The sequence below is a fragment of the Mchenga conophoros genome, linkage group LG15, assembly GCF_057382185.1.
Source record: "Mchenga conophoros isolate Kocher_MC1m ecotype Shallow Benthic linkage group LG15, M_conophoros_male_GT1.1, whole genome shotgun sequence".
Classification (NCBI taxonomy): Eukaryota; Metazoa; Chordata; class Actinopteri; order Cichliformes; family Cichlidae; genus Mchenga; species Mchenga conophoros.
Genome location: NC_140540.1, coordinates 5307287 through 5328607, shown reverse-complemented (window position 1 = coordinate 5328607; position 21321 = coordinate 5307287). Strand labels below are relative to the sequence as shown.

At 43.8% G+C, this 21321-nt stretch overlaps 1 protein-coding gene across 2 annotated transcripts; it reads right to left on the bottom strand.

The window, feature by feature from the left end:
- Nucleotides 1-4224: 4224 nt before the first annotated feature.
- Nucleotides 4225-8927, bottom strand: LOC146557569 (homeobox protein OTX2-like). Of its 2 annotated transcripts, XM_085247357.1 has the most exons (4): nt 8883-8927; nt 6436-6533; nt 6035-6186; nt 4225-5629 (listed from the first exon to the last, which is right to left on the bottom strand). In XM_085247357.1, exons 2-4 carry the CDS (start codon nt 6530-6532, stop codon nt 5003-5005), a joined length of 876 nt encoding a protein of 291 aa, XP_085103483.1. In that variant the 5' UTR covers nt 6533; nt 8883-8927; the 3' UTR covers nt 4225-5002. The 2 variants fall into 2 exon arrangements, with proteins under 2 accessions (XP_085103483.1, XP_085103482.1); XM_085247356.1 differs by lacking the exon at nt 8883-8927 and having other exon boundaries at nt 6436-6825.
- Between the last annotated feature and the right edge of the window lie 12394 nt (nt 8928-21321).

Sequence of the window (21321 nt, the reverse complement as noted above, 5' to 3'; positions counted from 1 at the left end):
TGCTCACAAAGCAGTGAAAATAAATGCTTGTTTGTAAAAGTAATTCAAGGAGATGGCGTCAAATTAGAAACCTGCACAGAGAGGGCCCCGATTAAAATACCAAAACAGCATCAACAGAAGGTGAAAGCAGCTATTAATATTAGAACGACACTCAGGAGGTCCGGTAGGCGTGCATTTTATCCAGCAAATTTTGTCATAAACTGGAAAAAAGCCAAATAAGCATACTGATTATGAGGGAGGGCACTTATGCGTAGGTGGGCAGCAGTGTGTTATTGGCAGCATCTGCTCGTGTCCCTGTTAACTGTGAGGAACATGAATGGCATCTTCAGAAAACGTATAGAAAAATGTGTTAAGTAAACTAAAATGAGGGCAAAAACAAGGATGTTACACCAATGTGAAATCCACTGAATGTATTTAAATAAAGTTGCTTGATGTGAAGTTGCTGACGAATTCCATTTAAGGCTGCTTTGTGCTTCTACTTCAGCCTTTTTTAAGGGGGAGCTGTCAAACCGTATTATATTTATTTAACAGCTATGGTTACAAGTTACTTTTAAGATTAAGATTTTAAACTAAAAAAAATACAGTGAGTGCATTAAACACCTTTTTGGCTTTCAGCTGACAACCATTGTCAAACTTATGATACCTTTAAGAGCAGCCTTTCTCCTTTTTCTTCTTCTGTGGTTTTATAGGCAGCTTAAAGAGTTAAAAACTGTCCAGTTTTATTTTTCTCTGACCCTTAAATCGCTTCTTGGATTTATTCTAGATTAAATCTAAACTGTATATATATAGTGTGCTGTAACCTATCTCTACTTTAGCCCTCTATAGTGTTAAACAGCAGTATTAACTGTCTAATCATGGTAAATTAACAATCATAGAGGTCACATTCTGCAGAACAAGCTCACATTTTGCTCAAAACACTTATAATGTTCTTTAACGCTCTTCTGGTAAAGTCTTTTTATTGTTGTGGCAGTATGATGGCTGAAGTGCAGAGTCAAAGCACCACTGCTGAGCTTTTTTCTAGCAGGAACAACAGCGGCATTTACAGTTAAAGCAGCTCATGAGACAGTAGCAGCGAGCATTTACACCAGAATGACACGAGGTGCAAATGAAAGCAAATTTAAAACGAGGTCTGCTTTAAAGTGAGCTCCTAGTTGAGTGTTCTGCCACGCTTTAAGTCCCATTAAAGCAACACATGGCGACATTTAGCGTGTGTGCATCCGATAGAATTTAGTCTAATCTTATCAAATTGTGTAATCCATGAGATGAAATCACTCTAAACGTTACATGGATTAACGTGGATAGAAAAGGTCATGAAGTGTTAACACTCTTTTAGTACTTTTTGAACCATTTAGCATATTTCTCAACCGCCAGTCTGACGACAGCACAGAAACACTATTGTTTCATTCATTTAAATGAGATTCCATGAGTGCTGTTGTTGCGGATGAATTATGTATGTGTTGCTGTGCTGATATGTGATAGACATTGCCTCCCTGGGAATGTAGGACACATACTTATGCATAACAATAGTTTTCGGTTATGTTCTCACCGACTGGCCGTTCATCTCGAAAAATATTCTTTTCTTTTTACGAGAAAGTCTGTTCAGTTCATCGTGTGCTTACATTATTTGTCGTAGAAGGAAGCAGGTCCATATCTCAAAACAGATGGTTACTGTATTCAAATGTAGAGGAGGGTCGCCCCAATATCTTTACTGGCTACTTTATTGTTGTATGTCATACGTCTGCCAGGAACACCCTGCAGCTGCACTGGAGGTTTAAAATCAATCAGACAGGCCACTTTTGATAAACTGAACATCGTTTTTTAATATTTAGTGTTATGATATTTCTCTTTACAGTCTGCAAGGGGCATTTAGGTCTGTTACCAAGAGGGGTCAATCAAAATAGCACATCTTTTTTATGCATGTGCTAATGAACTGATACAGACTCTGTCATGACCAGATGGATACATAGATAGACCACCTTTATATCATCATCATCATCATCATCATCATCATCATCATCATCGGTGTCTTCTTTCTTTTTTTTACAGTGTGTGTAATTACACTGTTATAATAAAATAATATCCACTCTGCTCTTTACTTAACCTAAAGTAAACTGATATAGTACCAAATAGGCTACGTTATTGGTCAATTAAAAAAATAAATAAAAGTCTGTAATGACGTCAGTGTCTCAGAAAGCTAATGAAATTGGAACTTTTTTCCTCCCATGTGAAATTTATGTGATATCCTGTTAAATAAGCCCGTATTCCTAAAAGTGTGTTGTGGCACTTCAGGCTACTTTTGTGTCCTTCTCTCGTTACGTTTTGTCACCATCAACAGGAGTTAATTGTTGTTTGTGTGCCCGCTCCGTCGCCGCTGTGAAGTAGGATCGAGACGCACGTCCACTCGGATCTTCTCTTCGCCGGCGGGGAAACCCGGAAATCCCTGGCCGAGAGGAAGTGGTGCCGCTTGGGGAAAGCCCTGCCTCGGGGCGAGGGTCGACAAAATGTGCGGGCTTCTCAGCCAAGAAGAGGCTCTTTTTATTATTATTATTCTTGAACATCCTCAAATGCGATGAGAGGATTAATGAAGCGCGTCTGCCTGGCCCATACGTCCTCTTTAGTGCCGTTTGTGCGTAATTAAAACCGAATGGATACTCTGCCCCCCCTCCCGGTTGCCCCCCTCGCTGCAGGAAGACCGACTTACTGCTTTTTTGCTAACATTTATTATAAAACCTGTTGGAGTTTTGACACTGTTGTGACCGATAAAAATAAAAATCCAGACTGCAATTTATTAGGAACAGGTTTTTGCACTGATTTGTATTGTTTGTTTGTTTTTATCCGAGAACTGATCAGGAGCTCAACTCTTTATAGATACGTGGATTGAATTATATTGAGACCTCAGTTTCGGGTTTTTTCTCCATCAATTATAGTCAACATTTCTCATATTATGATTTGTCCCTATTCATATAAATAATTTTATTCTTCCTCAACTCATCATTTCCCAGCTGTTCTACATTTTTAATAATATCTATTATTTATCTTACGAATGTCGTCTGCATTTAGGTTTTAGAGCCTGTGCTAATTTCAAGCCTTTTCTCTTTACAAACGATCTGATTAAAACACAGAAGCTTTAAAGTGTTACAGGTATTTAAAATAAATAGATAAGAGCGCTCAAAAGGCTGCAGTCACATTTGTTCCTCTGCGGAAGCATAATTGCGCATCAATTAGTGCTAATTGGGGGTCAACTGAATAATACAAAACCCTTCAGTGGCAGCAAAAAGCCACAGATTTCAATGAACGTTCTGACATCTCATGTCACATCCTAATTAGAGGAGTGACATCAGCCTTCCTATGATTTAATCCACGCACGGGCTCTCTCTTCCTTAAACCCCAAAGCGGCTGGCCATAGGTTTAAGACCACTATACACAAACCCATATGTCAGCAACTGCACATGATGCTGGCTGTGATAACACCGTACTGAGAGTGAATACTTCATCAGGGACCAAGGAAAGCATAAAAGCGTTTGTGGGTAAATATGATTTTCGAAATGAGTCATGTGTGCTCTCTAAATAGTCTTTAAAGAAAAGCCTCCAGAGTTTGGGCCTACAACATATTCAATTAGAGAAAACTACTTTTCCCCTTTTTCTTCATTTCTAAGGAAGGGGAGCGTTTTATTGTGTTATTTGTTTTTGCACTGGCGTTTCAGCGGATGATCACACACACACCCTCCGAACCAAACTGATGTTTAACGGAACATTTTGCGCACAACCTGTCTTTAAGCTCGTGTTTGCCCCTGGACTCTTGAGCAAGCACAGCCGTGTCACATTTCTCCGTGTGAACGGGCCAGTGGCGCGCGTGAATGAAAATGTTGGGATTACCCGCTTTCACGAGACGGGATTAACATAGCTCTGTCATAATTCAAATTCCTCCTTGCCCGGGTAGTTGTGACAGACACGGTGAACTGTGTAGGCAGCTGTGATCAGCAGTAAGAAACCACAATTCAGATAATTAACCGCAAACGATGGCATTCATGTCTGAACTGAATAAACGGAGGCGATAGAATACTGTGTTTTTCCCCCGATGAAACACGTGATAAAAGAAGAAAGAAACACAAGAAATGGATCAGATGGATGCACAAGTGCAGCCGAGGTGGATCAGTTGAAGTTGTTTTTATTGGGATTTTAGTGTGTTCGTTTGTTGCCCCCCACCCCACCCCCCGCCCTTTACAGCTCGAGTGAAATTCCTCACTGCTTGCTTCATTCATCGTGCACTCCCTATTTTAACTAATATCTCCTTATAATAATTTATCAACAACACCCGAGACATTAAAAAAACTATCAAATTCACAGCTGGCTCGTGGCACACGGGTTTTGCGCAAAGCGCAATTGCATACAGGTTGTACAAAAAAAATACAGACACAAGGGCAAAATAAACACATCAGGGATTTTATGCTCACACGCACATGGACTGATTGTCTCGTAACTTCCACATATTTTCTCATAAATTAAATAGTGCATCCAGGTTTATGTTCAGAGCTGCTCTCACTCACTCACAGCGCAAGCACACGTTCTCCTGCGCAGCGTTTTCATCAAAGGGGCTCTTCAGCGATCCAGCAAAATTAATAATAAAAACAAAACAAAAAAAAGACAAGAAGGGAGTCTTTAAGTAGCTAAGGAGAAAACATGACCATGTCCCTCAAACTCAACCAAGTTAGGATTCGGATCTTTCGATCTCTTGATCCTTTTCCTCACTTTTGGTTAACAAATTTGTTCCGTTCCCTTGATCAAAGTTAAGAAGTCAGTGTATTTTTAATAAGTTAGCCCAACACGCGAGACAGCCGCCCGCCAGTCCTCGTCTATGCTTTGCCCCGAGGTAGAAGTTAGGGCCTGTGGTCGTGGTGGTGTGTGAGGGGGGGAAACGCCACACTTGCCTCTCCAAACCTTGGGCTTTAATTTGCCTGTACAGTCTGCAGTTAACGACAGCTGTCCATTTATTTCGTACCCCTCACAACACTTGGAATTTCCACGCTGATTGGTCTTTGTAATCCAGACAGTCCGCGTTGAAATTGAGCTTCCACGAGGAGGCTGTTTGGTCCTTGTAGTCCAGGCAGTCTGCAGAGCCATTGAACCCGAGCCCCGCTGGTCCATACGCCGAGGAGGAGAGGGACGACGCCGGGCTCAGGTGGCTAGACACCCCGTTGCTGCTCATGGGGCTCATGGCAGAGCCTGCGGCGGAGAGCTGGTGGTGCATGGGCGAAAGGTAGGAGCTGCAGTCCATCCCCGTGAAGTAGGACGAGGAGCCCGTGTAACCCTGGTTGTAGCCCGTCGCCTGGGTGTAAGTCATGGGGTACGAGCGCTGCATGCAGGAGGAGGAGGAGGTAGACAGTGGGTCTGAGAGCGGGGAGATGGAAGCAGGGCTCCAGATGGACACGGGAGCAGCACTGCTGCTCACAGCCGGGACTGATGTGCTCGAAGGCGGCGTGAACTGGCCGCTGGCTCCGCTCTCTGAGCTGGCCTCTCGGACTGGCGAGCCTTTCTTTTTCACCGGCCTGCTGACAGCCTTGTTCTGCACGCCAGTCTGGGTTTGCTGGGCCTGCTGGCGATGTTTGGCCCGTCGGTTTTTAAACCACACCTGAGAGAGAATTACTGGGATTATTATAGGTATCATTTTCTTTTAAATGCAATAATGAAAAATAATGTTAAAATAAATAAAGAATTCACACATTAAAATATTGAACACGTAACCGCAGTGGGGTAAATACAAAAATTAGCTGTTTTTCTCATCATCTCACTTCCCTGTAGGAGTAGTATGGGCCATAATTAAATAGAAATGCGAGGAAAAAAATATAGCCTATTTTAGAATTACAAGTGAGCACATTCCCAATGGGAATAAATGAGGAAGTAACAATACAGTCTCAGAGGTGTTGTTGTCAACCTCTCCTGTGAATGGGGAGCCTCTCTCACCTCTCACTGACACAATTACCAAATATCGACTTCCTTCGGCAGGCTCGCGCTATCAGTTATGCTCACGACTTACTTGCACTCTGGATTCAGGCAGGTTGATCTTTAAGGCCACCTCCTCTCTCATGAAGATGTCCGGGTACCGAGTCTTGGCGAACAGATTCTCCAGCACGTCGAGCTGGGCCCGAGTGAAGGTCGTCCTCTCCCTTCTCTGTTTGCGGGGGGTTGCTGATAAGAAATGGGGAGAAAAACAGCGATTATTGGCACATCCTGACTTTTAGCACGATTTGAATCCAGCAACTTCTCACCTAGAAATGTTGCCTGTTCCGTATCCTCACCTGAGCATTAAATACAACTATCAGCGTTTTCAGCTGAGATAACTCAGCATTCCGTTAAATGTTTTAAACCTGCTGGACACCTTAAGAGACAGTTTTTTTTTCTATCGTGAAGTGGTTGCGGGCTTACAGGGTATATTACCTTGGTATCCCACGGAAGGATGCAGCAGGTCCACTCCTGAGGTAGATAAGCTCAGTCCGTTCATCGTGTAGGGCGGTTGCTTCAAATAGGACATCATGCTGAGTGTCGGTCAAAGGAGCACCAATGGAAAGAAATAAGAAAAATATCTCAGAAGAGAGGGTTGTTTTTATTTTTTAAAAATCCGGTCGCGTCTCTGTTTACTGAGTCAAGTCGTCCAGGCGAATCTGAAGTGAGACATAACCATTTTTCGCCCTCTTTCTTTCTTTTTAAAGTGAGTTCTTGAAATCAGTCCGCTAATTTTTACGCGCTCCGTGCGCAGAGCTCCGGGTTTAAAGAAGTGGGCGTCCTCTTAAACTGGCAGTGCTCTTAAAGCCAAGTGGAGACCCCCAGCTGTCCGTACCAGACTGAAGATGCTCTGTCTGGCTGACAGGCGTTTACGCCATCAACCCCCCCCATACACAGTGCCTCCCCTCTCCTCACACACACACACACACTGCTACTATAGCCCCGCCCCACACACCTCCCTCCAACTCCCCACCCCTGAAACACACTCCGCTCCTCCTCTACTAGTACCCACCGAAAACAAAACATTGTCGTTAAAATGCGCGCACACACTGGGCCCCAACCGGGCTCACAATTAGCATAGACCCACAGGTTGGGCGAAGCTAAATAGACAGCTGATTGGGGGACATTTGCAGAGACAAAGCCCAGTGTTGACCGATAAGTAATGCTGATAACAAAAGCCTTCAGGGAACAAACAAAAGAAGCCAGCGCTGCAAACTGAGCAGCTCATTCAAACACAACCGAGCACCTTTACTTCTTTATACCGGCCCTTTGTTTGTTTCCATTAAAAACCTCCCTGAGCATTCAAATGTAACGACATTAAAATACGAAGAACAGATAATTTGAAACACGGAGACATTTACCCCAAAGTGAAGGTTGAAACTCCTCCTTGAAGTATGGACACGCACACACACACACCCTCTTTCCTTAATGAATTAGATTTGGAAAGGTGAGACTATCGAAACGTGTTGATTAGAGAGGAGGACTTAATCTAAACAAACAAAGAGATAGCCTTCTCTGTTGATGGTCAATCATTTTAGAGGAGGTCAATTTTACGAGCAAAACAACAACAACAACAACAAACCCCCCCCCCCCCCCCCCCCCCAAAAAAAAAATAGCATTTTAATTTCAACCTCACGTGGAAGCTATTTTTTAAAAAAAATTTAGGCATTCAAAAACAAACTCTTAAATTGCACAAATAAATACAAACATAAAAATACATTAAATTAAAAATCGAATAAAGAAAAAAAAGAAAAAAACATTTTGCATTATGTGACAGTTTTACTTCGAGGGTCCTGTTAAAGACATACTTACTCTTTGATCAGATGATAAGCACACCTTAATATTTTATTAATTGCTAATATATTGGGCTAACTTCCGCAGACACCTGCAGCCGGTCCGAGGCCTCTCGTTTCCACTTACACCTACCTGTAGAATAAGTTTTACAAGTTTTACAAGGACTCGGGGCGCTCCGAGCCGGACCCCTCGTTTTTATACAGCCAACATAACGGCCACTCCTGTGCTCAATCTGTCGCTTTATTTCAACCCCGTTCAATAATAAATACCCTGCCTGGATATTTAATTATTATTGGCTGGTATATTTTTTTCCTCCCCTTTTTCTTCCTTCTGTAAGAAATTAACGAGATAATCCGGACGGCACGCGCTGGCCTGATTACAGGACGCCAGCCACGACTCCGCATTCAGGCTTCCTTAATTTTCTGCGTCACGAAAATAAAACAAAGACTGGCATTGTATTTATCAGACCAGCTGACTGCCAGACACCCCCCCCCCCCCCCCCATTACCCCCAAGCCCCATCACAACCAGCCGCACAACTCACTTTCCCAAACTGACAAACGCTCATGTGGGCCTCTGTTATTATTATTATTATTATTATTATTATTATTATTATTATTAAACAAAGTTTTTTAATGCACTGCTATCACATTTAAAAAAACAAATCAGGCAGGTTGTAATTAAAGCTGTATTATATTATTATTATTATTGTTGTTGTTGTTATTATTATAAATAATCTGAGGGGCTTTCCCCCTGAATAAGATACAAAAAACGAACTGATTTCGATGTGTTTAAGCTTAATTCTATCCAAGGCTTCTACTGAAACGTCCACAAGTTGCGGACTGCTCCACAGTCCCGCTATTCCTCGGCTCACTGCGTCTTTGCTTCAGGCGTGCAGCCCGGCAGAGGCAAGACAGGGAAAAAAGTTTCCCCCTGAGCACGCCTCCTCAATTATCTCCCTGTAGGCTAGCTTCATGGCAAGCAGCTCCCAGTGGCTTTCATTGTCAATTAAAAAATAATAATAATAATAATAATTTAAAAAAAATAGAGTCAATCTAAATTAACGGCGGAAGTTAAATGGGCCACTTACTTCAGTTGTTAGGCGCTCGGTTTTTGGTCATGGGCCTGTGAAGGATTTATGTGCCTGCGGTAAACCTTTGGATGTGGATAATACCGAGAGATGCTCGGTATTTATGCTGAAAAAACGTGTGTGAGAGGAGAGAGAGAGGAAGGAAGGAAGGAAGGAAGGAAGGAAGAGATGGAGGGGGCGAAGAATTTTAGCAGCCAATGGAAATGAGACAAAATATGATGGGCAGGGGGGTTTCAAAAGATGCAGTTGGAGAAAAGTGGCCTATTGCTGGCTCCGAAGCATCGCTGATGCCCAGCAAAGGGAATTAAAAAATAATGTAATTACATATACGTTGATATATTTTGACACAGGTAAAATATGGCATGGTATTTATGGGCTAAGGTGTGTTGCCATCAGTGCTGTGACCATCAAATATTACAATAAACCAGCTGTGCTATTATGACATAATTATAGTAGATGGATTGACATGGAGGCTGAAGACAAAATATTAAAAAATAAGAAAAATAAGAAAAATAATAATAATAATAATAATAATAATAATTTCGGAGAGATCTGTTGTGGTTTGATTCTGTGTAACTCCATGAAGAACATATGAAGAAAAAATAAATGTAAATGTTGGTTGAAACTTTGCGCCCCCACTCCCTACAGTCAAATCCTGAGCAATGTGTGTGCTTAAAAAAATTCTGTGGTTGTAGGAAGGAGGTGCAGGTTGCATTTCGGGATTAGATTACCACTAAAGCTAATCCCTCTATGCTCTTTTCTTTTCGCTCATCTGTTGTGCTCGGGCTTAATCCTGGATCCCAGGTCGGTTTGGATTTAAAAAAAAATCATCAGTTTCCGACAAAACTTTGGCCTCCTCATCCCTAAATGAAGGCTTTGATTGATGCTCCCAAACAAACAGCAGGTTAGACAACTAATTAGGAGTCTATGTGCCAGATGAACAGACTGCGAGGCTGCTGGGTTGTTAGACAAGCCTGAAATCAATAAGGCCTGCACTCTGTGTGCTGCTACAGCAAATCTCAGCACCATTCGTGTCAATTCCTTGCATAAAGGCTTTAAAATCAATCAATAAATAAATAAATAAAACTGTGATTTTACCCTTATTTTTTCTTCTTTTTTTTTTTAAAAGTGCCTACTTTGGTCATTTCTGGATCTTTCCAAATCTCTATAGGCCTATAGCCTTTACAGTTTCACTGCAGGCCGTGGAGTTTTCCCATTTTCTGCCTTCATGGATGCACGCTAAAACAAACAGCCTCACCGGGCTTAAATATCTGGTCTCCTTGTTGTCCCACAGCGATGTTCTTGGCTCACGCAGAGTCCTTTCATCTTCAGCTCTGATATATAATTCATCGGAAAATATCTAACAGCCCTGGGGAGCGTTTCAGCTAAACGGAGCCGTGGTTGTTAAAAGGTGAAGTCGCTTGTTAATGTCTGTGGCAATATGCCCTCCCCCTGTCTCCCGGCGAATCGACGCAGTCACGGTTTCTCCTGCTGTTAGGGAGACGAATTGAAGGCTAAGAATCGTGGGACTGCAACGCTGCTCTCTCTCAGAGTGTACTGGATAATGCTGGCATGAGGGAAGTATGTTGAGCTGCTGCCACTTCTCTTTTCCAGCACCCATTTGTTTGTTCCTTGTACATCAGGGTGACAGACTTTAAATATTAAACATTTGTTTAAAGATATCATAATCACAATCTAATGAAAGAGTTTGTTCTCTTAATTCATGGGGTATAAATGGGGGTAAATGTAACATTTACATGATGTAAACACAATATACCAAATTGTATCGCTTCATGGATTAATATTCTTAATCTTTATTTCCTCTGACTACCTCTCACTTCAGTGGTCTAGGCCTAAATCAAGGTCAAATCAATGACTTGGCCCACTCTGTCAATCCCATCTGTTACACGCTGATGGGGGGGAAACTATATTGGACATTATCGTGATTTTTTTTTTCTTTTGCCATCTGCACCTGACAATGATAACTTTATTGATAGACATTGTGGAAGAAGCCATACATGTATTGATGATTACAAGAAGACAAACCGAGCGTCCCTCGATATTTAACTATTGTACTAACAGAAGGCTCTGGGCAGCAGCTGAACAACGGAGACAAAAACCTTCTTATCCTGTGAGGGGGAGCTGTTTTCCAGCAACTCAAATGTGAAGTCACACTGGCAAAAAAAAGTGTATAGAGCTTTTTGTGTCTTATTGGTTGGGAGAGAAAAATGTTTGCTCCCCAACTGGTTGGTAAATAGTTGCTAGAGGTTGCTGGCTGTTGCCAGGTAAAATTGGCACCAAAGATGGTGCTACATCAAAAACCTCCTTATGATTGCTTTGCTGAGGTCACTCGTAGTTTGCATGGAAGATGCTGGGTTGTCTGCAAACATTGGCCAACTGCTAGCCGAGTGGTTGTACGACTTACAGGATGCAAACCAGAGACAAACTTTACTACTGCTCAGCTAGTAGTTAGCAAAAAATTTGCAGAGTGACTACAGCTAGGTACTAGTGACCAAAGGAATTGCAATTAGACATTTGCCCCCCCAGTAAGAGAATACACATAGCCACTGATCAGACCATAGGCCTTTGGGACTGTGTTTTAGGCAGCTGATTTCCCAGAAACTACCATCAACCTCTAACAAGCACTTGCCAGCTTGTCAGGGAGCACACATTTTTCCCTAGCAAACAGTGGTTGATAGATGGTAGAGAACCAGTCTCCAGGCCTGTGTGGCTGGGGACTTATTGCCATGCTCAGATTTACATGACAAAATCCAATTATTGCAACAACACATTAAATAAAATAGCAAATTTTAACACCTTTAAATGCTAGCGTGGTTCGGCTACATGTACTTTTCCGGTGAAATGACATTTTGGAGATTCTTCTTTGATAGTTTGGTGTCAGTGCTGTACTTCATATTGCACCTGCAGCACAGTATTACAATTTTCCCATTATAGTCCACTGCCTCATGGCTGTCATAGCTAATATCACATCATATTCATGCCCTTCATTGAGATACATCCACCACTTGTGGTTTCCCCATGGGAGAGTTGAATGCCTAGTGCCTGCTGGTACCTCGTTAACCTCCCACGGCCTGTGGCTATAGTGTTAGCCAAACTGAGAGGCCTCATACCTGGGTATTGGTCAGCAGGGACTGGCCCCAGGAGCCCAGGACCCCCCACCAGTTGAGGGGAGGGAGGCAGGCGGGACAGAGGAGGGCCAAACAAAAACACAACCTGGCATCCCCACGGCAAACAGCCCACCTACTGACAGCCAGCATCTGGGGCACAGCACACAGCCTTCTCTATTCACATTCTGATGATGGCAAATAGTGAGCAGCAAACACACAATGCAGCCTAACACACAAATTCAAGCCTTTAGCAGAATGAAACTGGTGCTGGTAATTGGGTTTAGCTCCTGGCTATGGTTTTGGTTTGTTTTGCTTCTATAATTGGTAAACTGTTACATCATCTTTAGCTATGACATGTGAAGTTTTCCTGTAAGATTGTCCCAGAAATATACAGGTGAAGCTCTTTATGAGGTCAACTAAATGCTTTGAAAGCATGCATTCAAAAGATTAAAGTGCATGTGGAGAGCAAAGTTCGGAAACTGCTCGATAGAAAGAGACTGGGGAGAGAGAGTGGCAGAGAGAAATGAGGAGGAGGAGTGTAAAGTTAATCCAGTCTGAATTGATGGGCCCGGCTGCGGGAGTGACACTGAAAACAGTTTTTCTTTTCTTTCTTTTCTCTGCAAATTTGCTCTCCCCTCTCCCTCTTTCTTTGCTTCCTCCCGTGCCTCTCGCTATTTTTCTGCCTTCTTATCCTTTTTAATTAGAGGGGCTATTCTGCTGCACAGAGGACCTTAATCCCCAACTGACCAACAATGTAAAAAGCCAGCCTTTGAACAGCCGACCTGCACCCCTCTCTGTCCCCAAATTCCCCACCACCACCACCACTGCCGCCGTCACCACCAATCATTGCACTACCGCTGCCACTCCACTGCTGCCACTGTTGGGAAAAAAAGCAGCCTTCCCCCCTCACCACCATCTCCAGCTTTTCCAACATCTTGGACAAAGCTCTTGAGGAGCCACTGCAAAGAGAACTTGTCTGAAAGAGCATTTCAATATCCGCCAAGGTTTTCAAAGAGCGCTGGTTGGGACAAAAACCAAGGTCAAATGGCAGGTGACTTTCTTTGAATGAGTTATCAAAATAACCAAGCACAATTTGAAGTGCGCAGAAAAGAGCTCGAGGTTCCCAAGGAAGCTGTGTTTAGCTAGTTTACGGATACAATATGACAAAGCACATACACGCACGCTTACAAAACGCATTTTCCTCGCCATGTTGAGGTTTAATTGGAGAAAATATTTTGAAAATAAGCCGTTAGATGGCACAGAAGCTGGAAGTGGGTCCTGCAAATTCCCCCACTGGGTCTCATTTCCATATGTATATGGGTCTCTAGATGGAGTCCATTAACAAACCCCTGTTGTCTTGTTAGATGATTATGTGTGGCCATTATCAGCAAACTACTTAGTGAATGAGATAATAAATCAGAGGGTCACAAGGGGGAGAACTTAATAAAGGCCTCGGGTGAATTAATCATTGGCGATAACAACACTTTACCTGAACACGATTAATCATGTGTATCAACCTGGTGCCCTCCCACTCCCAAACCCCACCTCTTTATTAACTGAATGTAGTCCAAATATTTAAACCTTATAATGTCATTGTCACAGCAAAACACCAACTTAGCCTAAAAGTAATTGAAATAACTTCTCTGTAATTTTGCTCAAGCTGATTTTCTGTCAACTTATTGCCAACATAGCAGTCTGACAAATTGCCACTGGAGCACAATAACAGTCCTCCTGCTTTCAACCCTGCTCCGCATGCGAGTGATGGGAAAAATGAATTTCCTTTCACCGCTGACTACCGCACTTTTCTATTTTTAAAATTTTTTTTGCATCGGGCATGCTGGCTCGACACTGTTTCACACAGAGACAGGCCAGCCAAACCTTCTGCCTGGCTAATCACAGGCCCAATATTTCCATAGCAGGCAATTAGCATCTTGCTTTTATGTGTGAAATGGCTGAGGCGACGAAGGAGTGAGTCCGGGAGAGAGGCACAGTAAAAAACAGAGAAAGAATAAAAGAGCAATTAAGATGTTGGGTGAGCGGAGGACAGAGACAGGCAGTCTGCTGCCGTGTGATTTGAGGCTTGCAGGCCTGGTAATTAGCCCTTCATTGTGAGATAATGGACTTGGCCAATCTTCCCGGTTCCTCGAGCTGCCCGGCTCGACTCGACCCACGGAAGGTCAAAGGGCACAATGTGCAGCTTGGCTCCTATATCTTTGTGTCTAGCCTGTACTTGTGTGTATGTTGTGCGCGTGTGCTACTGGTGCTCGCATCGTCTAAGATGATAAAGTTCAAGCAAGACGAACGAAGCACAAAAGAAAAGTGTTTGCATTCACATAAATTAATAATCTCTCCAAATCTGCAAAGCATTCTGGATAAGCAGCCTTCTGGGGAAAAGTGTGCCAGTGAAAGGCAGGGGCCAGCTTGGAGGCACTGGAGTCATCACTCTCCCAGCCTATCGCGCCTTTCTCCAGCCATCTTTAGAAAAGCGGTAATCTGTGAACCCTGAATCATAAGCTTTGGGTAAATCTATGTAATACGGGTAATTCGATGAAGCAGTATTTTTCCTGGTGAGAGGCAAAATCCTGTTGACTATTCAAGGATTGAATCATCCAACAGTAATGCCATTAGACCAGAGCAGCGGATTCCTCAGAAAATGCTGTTTAATTGCCAGTAACCAGCCATTGTTTGATGATGGGTAAACACTAGCTGGGGGTGTTGGGAGGAAAGGGGGGGCTTTGGGGTTGGTGTGGTGGCGAGGGATGAAGCGTGTGAAAAAGATGGCCCCTTCGCCTTCAGCCAATCGCCACCGAGAGACAGGTTTACTCGGGCCCGATGAAGCCCGGGCTGCAAAAGTGGCAGCGGCACTGGCTTAACTAAAGTCTTCAAGAGTCTAAACGCAGAGTAACCCTTTCCTTTTAATACCGGATTTGCTCAACAATACCATTTAAGGGGGTGTCTATTCAAGACAGACATTTTTTTTTGAGTGGCGAGGTTTTTAAGGATCAGACCTTGCTGCTCACGTTTATTAGCACAGGACTCCGCAGCTCAGGGATTGTTGGTGGTTGTAATCGTCGTTGCGGTTTATCCATGTTTGTGTTTGGCTTTTACGTATATACACCGTGACACTAAGACCCCGTTCTTGCTCGGAAAATCTTTAAGAACAATACCCCTACCTACACCCAGACATTTATCCTAAGCCCCACTTATTCCAGCTTTTTAACAATAAAAACTGATATTAACTGTCCAAGTCAGCATGAACTGATCTAAAGCTACCAGAGTGCTTTTTTTTCCTTCTTTCTTTTACTAGCTAATCCAATTCTCACCACATAGGCACTTTTTTTATGAGAATTTGAACATTTGAGGTGCATTGTTGTCCCTCCCCGCTTTCAGGCCTGTCCTGGAGGAGGCAGATTGGAAGTGAGAGGTGTGGCGGCCCAGGCTCTCCTCCATTGTGAGCTGGTGCCTGGGAGACAAGCAGCACTGCCAGACCAGACACTGATTGGGTTTGACACTGCATCCAGGAGGCAAGAAGAGGCTTTTCTTTTGCTCTTTTTCCCTATAAGTAAAAAAAAAAAGAAACCCCTTTTTGTAAGAAATGCCCCTCCTCTCCTCTTACTCCCCCTGGTTCTGTTGTGCTGCTTGCCCTCCTCCTCAGCCTTTTTCTCTTTTCATTTCTATGACTCCCTCATTTCTTTCTTTTTCTTTTCGTTTTTTTTATTCTCAGATTAAAACCCATGGACTTCTGTTTCTTTTGTCTTTCTCTTTTATGTTCCTCTCACTTGGTCGTTGACCAGTAAATTGGATACTCTGCATCACAACATCACAGAATTACTTTTGTCCTTCATCCCCAAAGCAGACGAAACAGTAATTGTAAGTGCAAACAAGGAGGGCACCGTGCCACAAACTGAGCCCAGTAGTACGTCCTTGGGTGGACTCTTTGACATCTAAGCTTTCCTAATCGCCATGCCTCAGGCTATGATCGCACTGTGCTCAACACTGGGCCTTTACACAGGATTTATCCTTTGACTTATTTAGCTCGGGATACTTTTTTTATTCGCAGAGGACCCAAATGATATATTGCACCTGGGATTTATGTCCAGCGATTTAATTTGGAATCAATAGCTTTGACATTTTGGAAGCCAGCTTAGCTCAGAAAAAAGACTGGAAATGTGTATTAATCTGACAGCATGTGTAGACATTTTGGGATTTGTTACCATTAAGTTGCTGAACATTGTACTGTTAATTTAAAGTTAAGGCATTGTTATAAGACACAGCTGATCATCACTTTATGCTGTATTTGTTCCATCTGTAGAAAAACTGAAGCATAGAAATGACCTGTTGAGGTACTAACAGCGCAGAAAATTTTTTAGACTGAAGTTTTTGTGCAGATTTAAGAAATAAGATGTAAGTACCAGTAAAAGACATTCATGACGCACTTCAATCGCTACTCTGACGTCATATGAACGACAGCATGATGTTCATTTTGTATATTACGATCTCCGTGAGTCTCCAGAAGGGCAACAATAATAAACTTTCACTGTGATCAAGAAGCGGCTAATATATGAGCATGCTGTCAGATTAGATCCATCCCATGCTGGAGATCTGGTTTCAAAAAGCGGCAATCAGGATGGGGCAAACCACGTGACCTGGCTATGCCCACTGTTTATATACACTCTGTGGATTTAATACATTACTGACTGAGCTTTATAAGTGTGTTAATATGAATGTTATGTTCATCTGGAGCCTGGCTGGCTGTTTACCTATGATTCCAGTCTGTGTCCCAAGCTAAGCATGAAAGTGAGCAAAAAAGTAATAAAAACAACAGATAGAGAATAGTCCCAGCTCTGAGGATTATGGGTAACGTAACTAAAATATTGCCACATAAATGCCAAGAGCATTAAAATAGGAAACTGTGAGAAGGTGGGCTTTTCTTAGAATTGATTAATCTTCCACGCAGATCACCAAAAGAGAGCGCACTATCTCGATCCGCTTAATAGAGCCACTAATGACGGGCTCCATTAGTTTAATATATGCTTTTATCACTGTGTCCTTAGATGACTGTAGCATTTCATTAGACATGTCTGCCTCATATCTCACTTTGCACCCAGAGGAAATTGTGAAGGGATTAATTTTATGACGGACCCCCTGCCTCTTCCTCCCTCCCTTCCTCCTTCCCTTCACTCCATCACTTCTTCCCTCCCACCCTCCTCTCCTTTCCTTAGCTCCCAGCCACAGCCAGGGGACCCAGGAGGAATAGTGTCTTTGTCGCCCTGCCGTTTTCCAGAGTTGAGGAACAAGAGGAGTTTAATCCTTATTGTCCAGGAGACTGCAGAGGGTGAAGGGGGGGTCCTCCGGCTGTAAAATGATCCAACCGGCCTCAGCTAATCCCCTCCTAACCCCCACTCCCGGGCCTGACCCCCCTCCTGGCCTTAATTCACCCCCCTATATCTACCAGGGTATCACACTATAAATGCACAGATCCATGCATATAAAACTGGGATTGATTCACTTGAAGGAAATCAAACAAACATCAGGTAAATGAGGACAGAATTAATTTTTTAAACCAGTGTTGGGATCTTCCCGACCAATGGAGGTGATGTTCACGGGGACACAGCTCCCCCCACGCATTTTTGCACATTAATATAAGCGAATTGCAGATTTGTTTGAAATGGCAAGAAGCCCTGTTTCGTGATTAGAACTTTACAACGTGACAAATGTGAATATGCACATGCTGCCAGTGACAGAAAACAAACAAACATCCTGTCATCATTAGCGTGATGAGGAGTGATGTGAGTCGATGCGTCTCACAGTGTGATATATGTGTGCGTGTGGGACGTGTAGGCTGGCGAGAAAGAAAACACTTTTATTGTTCCTCTTATTAACTGAAGGATTATTCGAGATCAGACGGGACGGGGCTGGACATCTAGTTGACGTTAAGTCTTTCTCTAACAAGACGGGTGCTCTCCACTCCGCACAAATCTTCTCCTTTCATTTTTCCTACCTTGCGCAGACACCTCCCTCCCTCCCTCCTTCTTCTCCATCTCTCTCCTGTCCCGTCTTTATTTCTCTTCTGTTTCTCTCTCTCCCCTCCTTTCTTTCCTTTTCTGCACTCCTCCCTGAGTGACAGCTCAATACCCAGCTCTCCCAGGCTTATCTAGCCTCAGCAGATGGTTGACTTGGATCACTGTTCATACGCCACGATCTGGGCTGGTGATAAAGACTGTTACAGAGGGAATATATGCTATCTCTGTCAGGCTCGCTCTTTCTTCCTTTTACTTCTCCTCTTGATCTGCGCTGTCATTCTCCCCCTCTCCATCCAATTCTTTTTAGCTTGTTTGCTCTGCGCTCCTTCGATTTCTACCTGGACTCTTCCCACTCATCTCCTTGTCGTGTCCTCCACCTTTCTCAGCTGTCCTCTTTGTCCCGCTCCCCCTTCAATCTACCCCTCTGTGACTCCTCATCTCTCTCCCATCCCTCAATCTCTGTGCATTGAATCTGGTGCTGCGTGATTGTCTCTGCTTCCCTGCTGGGCTGGCGCCTGTCTAAAGGGCCCCAGGACCCTCACACACTGAGGGGCTCCAGCCATGCCAGAGATCCCTCTCCTCTCGTTTCTCCTCTTCTTCCCTTTCAAAAAAGTCGAATGGTGTCTTTCTTTTACTTTTGCAATGTATGAGTTGCATACAGCATGTGTGAGTTTCAAACAGTGTGCCAAAAAGAACAGTTAGTAAACAGGTGAGATGAAAGCGCAGCAGTCTATACTCACATCCACACTGCTGTCTTTATGCGTTTAATTTATGTGATCACTTCACTCGGGCCACTGATGTACACTTCAAAGGCTGCTGCTGCCCATTTTATGTATGCTTCACTTGCTTGGTTTGGTCATTTGATGTCCTCCTCACATATTTTTCTTCTAATTCCACGCAAGCCAAAGGAGCAGGGTATAGCTGGCACTGTTGGGGGGAAAAAAGGGTTGGGGGTGGGGGGCACATGGTGGCGGGCAGTGATATGAATGAGAACATACAACAGACTGGCGAGGACATCATTTGCACGCGCCATACATTGGACCAACTCTGTGATGAATGCCGGCGTGGCACACGCGTAGAAATGATGCTGAAATTCATATAAACAAGAACGGTGATGCTGCCGTGGGTACATATGGAGCCCACCGTCCCATGTGAGGTGGAAAACCTCCCCTCCTTGCGATTTACTAGTGGCTCGCCTGCTCTCCAATACTCCAGACAATTCAAGGCCATCTTAATCTGAACGGTGGAATCTGGCAACCACTCCTGAGCACCTGCATCCGTCCAGCCTGACCCGCTTTTGTTCTGGTCCGACCCCCTAACTTTAGCCCCTAATTAACCCAACAGAAACTAATTAAATACAGCTCTAGTGGACCAGACGCCAGACAAAAAGAGAAGGGAAAAAAAATCGAAGAAGGAGGAGAAGAAGAAGAAGGAGGACACAGGGAAGTGAGCAGAGTGAGGGGAGCAAGCCAATGTGACAGGCAGGAGCATGAGAGAGGAAGAGAGGAGGGGGTCCAAAGTTTGGCCTCAAGCCCCTGAGAGCGGTTCAGACAGACAGGAAGACAGGCGGAGAGATTTGAAAGAGGAGGGAATTCGGGTTTCAGTGTCAACCCTGAGTTGTCTTTACCGTGTTCTCGCTCTACGCTGATCTCCATACTGACCTTATGCTTCTTTTACATGCTGTCATTTTTTTCTCCAGATATTTTGGGTTCTTCCTCATAGATTAGCACGTCTGCCAACTGCTGTAATCACAAGCGCACCAGTCACATGACGCAACTGACACCCTGGAGATATTTGGAATAGGGGAGAGCCACGGAAAGACAAGAGCAGCGTGCAATGAAAGCAAGGCAAGGAGGGAAGAAAGGTGGCGGTGGCTGCGGCGGTTGTGGTGGTGGTGCGGGGAGAAGGTGTGGGACAGGCTTGTGAGAAAGAAGATAGGCCTATAAAAATATGGGTTCAAACCAGCCAAATGTCTCTGGCAGAGACGCTGCTGCTCCTCGTCCCAGCCACGGCTCGCCTAAGTGATAGAGAAAGTAATTAAGAGAAGCCTGTTCAAGTAGATAGGCCTGCAAAGGAGATTTGAAGAGGGGAACTGATTGTGCATGTCTGATTCCAGCTCTTCAGAGAGTTCTCAGCCCCAAGGCTTAGCTTTAAAAGAGACGTCTCTCTCTCTCCCTCCTATCTCGGCCTCTTTCTCTGTAATGTATATTTATACGTAAAATATGACTCCCTTTCAAAACTCGCGTATGTTCATGGCAGCTGTGTAGGACGGACAACGACTGAAAGATCAATCCGTGTTAGCATGAAAGAGCAAAGTCAGGCTCTCTAGCATCTAGCGCTCCCACTTAGACCTTTTGTGTCATGGTCTGGTTGTGGCAGGCCGACTGGACTCAACTGTGTCTTTGTGAGAAAGCGATCCACTTCAGAGTACCTGGAGCTACAGCTGGAGGGCGCTACAGAGCGATACTGCTAGACGATTTTCAAATCCTTGCCTCGTTTTGGTAAAACTGTCCACAGTTTGAGCAAATATTAGTCGGGCACGTCTTTGTGAACAAAATGTGCAGTATAGTTTAAATTGTGTTCTGTGGCCACAGGTGCAAGCCAATAATTTTAATTTTGGAAAACATATTTATGGAAGTTGAGAGGAACAAGAGTAAGGATATATGGATGCAGAGGAAAGACACCTATATGTGTCTTGTGGAAACTATTTAGTCATCAACACAGAAGCTGAATTTTGATGCGTGATTTAAAGGGTTTTTGGAAAGGTACGGCAGGTCACAGTGTTTTTGCTGCAGATTTGAATTCATTTGAAATTCCCTCCACTTAAGATGAGTATAAATGTTGCAAGAAATCTGCCAGAAAAACTGAGAAAAAGCTGGAGTATCTGTCAAGGTCTACCCTGAGGTAAGGAAGAGACGTAGAGCAAGAAGAAACATCCAAAATGTTGACCATCGATTACAGAAAAAGCAGGACTTTAACCCTGGAGAAACCATGGGGTCAAATTTGACCCCATGGTTTCCCTAGAAAACCATTGGGGTCGGCTCTGACCCCATGGGTTCTCCAGGGTTAAGGAAAAGAAAGCAAACTTTCGTGCTGGCAGGCAAGACAAATATGATGCTGAAGATGGAGCTGCCAGGCAGAAGGAAAAGAGGAAGACCACAGAGGAGGCTCATGGATGTAGTGAAGGAAGACATGCAGAGGGTTGGTGTTACAGAGGAGTGTGGTAGGGATATGGTGAGTTGGAGGAAGATGATCTGCTGTGGCGACCCCTAAAAAGTAGCAGCCAAA